The sequence below is a fragment of the Halyomorpha halys genome, unplaced genomic scaffold (assembly GCF_000696795.3).
Source record: "Halyomorpha halys isolate HHAL.00 unplaced genomic scaffold, Hhal_1.1 Scaffold533.1, whole genome shotgun sequence".
Taxonomy (NCBI): domain Eukaryota; kingdom Metazoa; phylum Arthropoda; class Insecta; order Hemiptera; family Pentatomidae; genus Halyomorpha; species Halyomorpha halys.
This window is the reverse complement of record NW_027108067.1, coordinates 258,567-264,431: the sequence shown is the minus strand read 5'-3', so window position 1 is coordinate 264,431 and position 5,865 is coordinate 258,567. Positions and strand designations below refer to the sequence as shown.

Sequence of the window (5,865 nt, the reverse complement as noted above, 5' to 3'; positions counted from 1 at the left end):
TTATTTGTGTTTCATTGACCGCACCCCCAACCATCTTCTCCTCATCTATCATCCACGGTCAACTATCTCTCATAATTAATTAAAATAAATAATTCCACTTTACGATTTAATAATGAAGACGAATTTTTGAAGTGAAAAAGAAGAAACGCATAACAAATTATTGTTGTAACAGATCTGGGAACTATAGGACAGCAATATCTTCACAATTTAAAAGTGCAAGGCTCAAATAAAATAGATAGTTATTGACCAACCAAAATTAAAGCACGTTTAGATAAAGATGGGAATGTGGCACTCAAATCACCAACTCATGTTGGCCACAAATTAGAACTGTGCCATTTGCAACTCCATTAAGATGAGCGGAAAGAGTTGGCTTATAAATAGCAAAGAAAATTCCTTTTGAAATATAATCAAATAAGTAAAAACTAATGTAACTGACGTTGTCAAGAGGAAACATCTCCTGACCAAAGCAGATCTAAGGAATATAGTGAGGGAATATTCTATAGGCAGTGAATCCATTAGAGATGCCGATGATGCAACAAATTTTGAAGGATCAAGTCAAGAACAGATGCAAAGCAAAACAAGTTCTGTTTTGTTATACAAACAGGATAGCATGCATCCATTCAGATGAATTTCCTGAACGTAGACCTGATGATTTTATGCTTGCCATCATGAGTGATGCTCACGGTGGTGGCAAGCTTAATAAGTATGGGGGTGACTGTGTATGCATTGATTCTACTCATGGAACAAATGCATACAACTTTGAAGTGACTACTAATATAGTACTGGACAATATGCGCACAAGGATTCTTTTACGCATTTTTTTTCTCTAACTGAAACGATCAAAATGCATTAGAAATAATTTTAAAATCAATTATTAATAAAGTAAGACAAATGAGTGTTAAAGATATATGCAATATCTATATAGGTTTCTACCTCATAGAAATATTGATACAAAAAAAAAAATCCTCAAATGAAATTTAAGTTAGAAAACAAGAAGAAAACAAACCTAAGTTAGCATTAAAAGGAAATAAAGAAGTCGACCATTCAATGGTTATTGCAACTCTTTTAAATGGAAGTATGTTTATATAAAATCTACTTATTCAACTACTTATAATTTTAAGAGCTCCCAGAACTTGTTTTTAATAAGTTCAAACATAAGTGGAATAAAGTGACGACCTATGCTCAAGATAGCTGGGTAATCAAAGATTTAGCCCAGACATAAATTTTTTTTCATAGTGAACTGTCATCAAAAACCAATGAAAATCACCAATCCTGTAAACAATTGGTTTTACAAATAAAAGACCTAAAATGGTTAAAATAGCTAAAATATTGTGTGATATTTTTGTATGTACAACAATCAAAGCTGTCAGCAATAGTTGCAATTCAGGCAAAAACGTTGGCAAAAATAAAATAGCTTTTACTTCCTACTCTTTACTGACTGTAACTCCGATGAACTTCTTGTAAACATTCAATATTACAGAGTAACCTAAAATAAAAATACAAAATTAATAAACGTAAATTAGTTAACATAGCTTTTAAAAATAGAAACAATATTAAATCCAAGTAGGCACCTTTGTTCCCAGGAATCAGGGCATGCTCGCTGATTTTCTTTAGGTTCAGCTCTAGATGAAGATCGTTGATCATTAAATGCTTCTCCTTATGAAAATTTAGTAATGCAGAGTAACCTACAATAGATACACAAAATTAATTTAAACAAATAATAATATAGCTTTTAAAAATAAAAAAAATGTTGAGCCAAGTAGGTACCTTTGTTCCTAGGAATCAGGGCATGCTCGCTGATCCTCTTAACGTCCAGCTCTAGATCAAGATTGTTGATCATTGAAGAGAGCTGAGATGATTATTAAATTCTTCTCCTTGTAAAAATTTAATAATACAAAGTAACCTACAATAAAAATACAAAATTAATTATAACAAATAATGAGATAGCTTTTAAAAATAAAAACAATGTTATTCCAAGTAGGCACCTTTGTTCCCACGAATTAACACATACTCACTGTACAGATGTAGAAAAAGATAGTTGTTCATCCACAAGATCTGCGATAGTCATAGAATATGCCTCTTCTTTATTTAGTTTCATTGCAAACTTTGATTTTTCTTTTTAACCTAGAAACCCCTGCGTCTCTTCAAGATCAGATAATTTAGATTCCACTGAATTCATCACTCCTTCCATATAATCCTGCAGATCCACTGTATTACTACATCTACTTAATGCAGCACGAAATCTTGCTAACATATCTTGTTCCCATTTCATAGAATTACTAGATAGAGCTGTATTTAATGGCTGAGGCTTCCTACATTCAGGAAATTTATCTGAATTGGCGCCATTCTGTTTGTCTATAGAATTACTAGATAGAGCTGTATTTAATGGCTGAGGCTTCCTACATTCAAGAAATTTATCTGAATTGGCGCCATTCTGTTTGTCTATAGAATTACTAGATAGAGCTGTATTTAATGGCTGAGGCTTCCTACATTCAAGAAATTTATCTGAATTGGCGCCATTCTGTTTGTCTATAGAATTACTAGATAGAGCTGTATTTAATAGCTGAGGCTTCCTACATTCAGGAAACTTATCTGAATTGGCGCCATTCTGTTTGTCTAAGATAACAGAATCAGTATTGCTTTGCATCTGATCATGACTCGATCCTTCAAGATTTGTTGCATCATCGGCATCCCTAATAGATTCCCTGTCCACAGAATATGTCCTCACTATATTCCTTAGATCTGCTTTGGTCAGGAGATGTTTCCTCTTGACAACGTCAGTCACATTAGTTTTTACTTCTTGGATTATAGCTTCAAAAGGAATTTTCTTTGCTATTTTTGAAGCCAACTCTTTCCGCTCGTCTCTAGATAGTTCCAAATGGCACAGTTCTAATTTGTGGCCAACATGAGTTGAACAATATATAACTTTCACACTCCCATCTTTATCAAAATATGCTTTAATTTTGGCTGGGCAATAACTATTTATTTTATTTGAACCTTGAATTTTTAAATGGCGTTTTCTTTTAGATGGTGACGATATTGCTGTCCTATAGTTCCCAGATCTGTTACAACAATAATTTGTAACAAGATATTCTTTGGTCGAATAAGCAGCACGTCTTTGGACATAGGAAGCTGTTTCTTCTTCTTCCACTGTCTTTTTCCACTTCAAAAATTCGTCTTGATTATCAAAATGTAGAGTAGAATTATTTATTTTAATATTATGTCCACTAACAATATGATCATTAAAATTATTAAGAGTTTCAAATCTTCCATCACATAATCCACACTTGTAGGCAGAAATTCTTTTTGATTCAATATGTGGAATGCTATGATGAACAGTTTTTATATGTCTTTTTAAATTATAGTTTGTGGTGAATGTTTTGCCACATAAGTTGCACTCATAATTAAAATTGTCTGCACTAGCCATAACTATATCAACACTAAAACTGAATAAGTAAAACAATAAACTATAATAAAACACTAAAATTGATTAAGTAACTGAAAACAATAAAAAAAAGTAAACAAAACATAACAATATCGCTATAATAAAAGACTAAAACTGAATAAGTAACTAATAATAACTAAAATAAACAATAATAACTAGAAAATAACTAAAATAGAGAAACAAAAACGAGGGTAGACAAAGCACAAACTTGGAGTAAACAAAAGCACAATTACAAAATGGCAAATATCCGTCCACCCCTAAACGGATATCGAAATCTTGATATGAACCAAATATCACAATATGATTATTTAATTCAAATGCTGCATTTTTGTTTTGACTGCCGTCAAAATAGCCCTGACGAAGCCCTGCAACGTGGGGCGAAACGTTGGCTCAATAAAATAGTATAATTCTACTATTTGAGTTTTTTTTTTTACCGCACCCGGACCATATTCCTTTCAGTATTATATTATATTATATATTAAAAAGAAAATTATTCTAATACAATTGAAACAGTAAAAAAATAAAACCCTCTGACACTAATATTGACAATGGTTAATATAAGTGTCAAGGGGCCTCTACATGTTGGCCGAGCCATGGCGAACTCAGACATACGCGAGCATGTGGATGGGTGGCTTGGCTTGGTTGGCCTAGGCTCGTTGCCGAGCCGTCGAGAGTCGGTTTTTTGGCCACAGATCAAAGGGGTTCGTGAGAGCGCTCGTGTAGCATCTACACCATTGTTCTTTGTCTAGTTGCAACTGAGAGCTGTTAGGAGGTTAAAGGTGTTTGTTGGTACTTTTTATAATAAGTTTTATATTTAATCTTATTTATTTATATTTAATTTCCTTTCATTTTCTTTTTTTGTAATACAATCCAAGTGCAATGGCTGAAACCACTAGTACGTCCGCCATGCTTGCCTCTCTGAATAACACTGACATATGGATGGTCGGCTCTTTGTTTGCCGAGCATTTGTACGAGCCTCCGATCCGTGGCGAGCGGCCAACATGTGGATCCACCTAAGAGTCTTACCTGACTCGAATTAATAACATTTACACTCCGAGGATAACGCTAGATAATGAGGATAATGCTAAATCCTAAGAGGCGCCCTCCATTGACTTTACCAAGAGCGGTCTCAGTGGCGTGCTTCAGGTTGGCTACTGGACATGACTATTTGCGGCACCACCTGAAGAGAATAGGAGTGACTGAATCTTCGGACTGCGTTCTGTGTGGAGTTGGGGAGATGACTGGCGATCACATATTTGCATCTGCGGCAATGGCGGACTTGACTACAGACGAGAGTTACATCGGCAGAGCCCTTTAAACTTTACTGGGCTGTACGAAACAAAATGGCAGAAATGCCTCCTTTGGCACCCTAGAAAGCAGAATCAAGAGATTTGAACGAAAGCCCTCCGTAAAATTACAGGGGTTTTCGGAGTCAGAGCTTTAACATATGAAGGAGAAGAACGAAATGTTTGATAGTCACTGCTAAGACGTAGACGTGTGATAGTTAACGTTATAGTTGCTTAACTGATTACTTGTACTATCGATTATCACGGCAGAGCTAGTGCGAAAGTACAATTATGATTGTAACAATAGTACAGTTTATGTTACAAACCCGTTACTGATTGACCATGTACGAGGCCTTCAAGTAAAAACGGGAATAGATACTAATACATGACGGCCATTGGCATCCCTACCATTTAAGGGGGGTGCAATATGTAATAAAATATTATTTCAATATGTTGAGCTAAAATTGCTTCAAAACACTGACTGACCTGAGACTTCCAATTTAAAAATCGATATTGTCAGAAAATAAGCAGGTTATGTGACACCATAAACACACTGTTTTGGATTCGACATAGTCGGGTAAAAAAAGATACCTTTTTGGTGTCCAAAACTGGTATTTTGAGTAGCGTATGCAGTAAGTACCCAGCGTTATAAATACACAGCCCTACAGGTTATGTGACACCCATAAACACATTATCTTCTTTTCGGCTTCGCCGTAGTTGGGTTAAAAATGTTCCCTTTTTGGTGCCTAAAACTTGTTTGAAATGCATACCCAGTAACGCTGGTTACTCTTAAAGATACAGAAAGAGATAAATAGACTTCTTGATATATAGAAAATCAGTTTTATTTCCATTACATAAAAAATAGGAATGAAAAAGAATAATAAGGTAGTTTATGAAGAGGTCAGAATATTCATATAACTTTCGAACTTATTGAATTAAGCATATTTTTTTCCCCCAAATTTACGTCAGGTCAAGTTTATTTATGCCAATAAGGCTTATCTCAATAGTAGATAGATTTTACAGGAATATATTGATTGTCGTTCTGAAAATTTTGCATCTGGTGATAGATTTCTCATATAGTGCTCAAATTGCACTTAACACATGTTTTTTTTTAATCTTATACTATTTGTATTT

At 34.3% G+C, this 5,865-nt stretch overlaps 1 protein-coding gene across 2 annotated transcripts; it reads right to left on the bottom strand.

Annotated features, from left to right (window-relative positions):
• On the bottom strand, window positions 1-3,689 carry LOC106684007 (uncharacterized). Of its 2 annotated transcripts, none has more exons than XM_014425822.2 (4): window positions 2,012-3,689; window positions 1,768-1,903; window positions 1,572-1,685; window positions 1-1,486 (listed from the first exon to the last, which is right to left on the bottom strand). In XM_014425822.2, the coding sequence occupies exon 1, from the start codon at window positions 3,425-3,427 to the stop codon at window positions 2,120-2,122; it is 1,308 nt and encodes a 435-aa protein (XP_014281308.1). In that variant the 5' UTR covers window positions 3,428-3,689; the 3' UTR covers window positions 1-1,486; window positions 1,572-1,685; window positions 1,768-1,903; window positions 2,012-2,119. The 2 variants fall into 2 exon arrangements, with proteins under 2 accessions (XP_014281308.1, XP_014281307.1); XM_014425821.2 differs by having other exon boundaries at window positions 2,016-3,689.
• Between the last annotated feature and the right edge of the window lie 2,176 nt (window positions 3,690-5,865).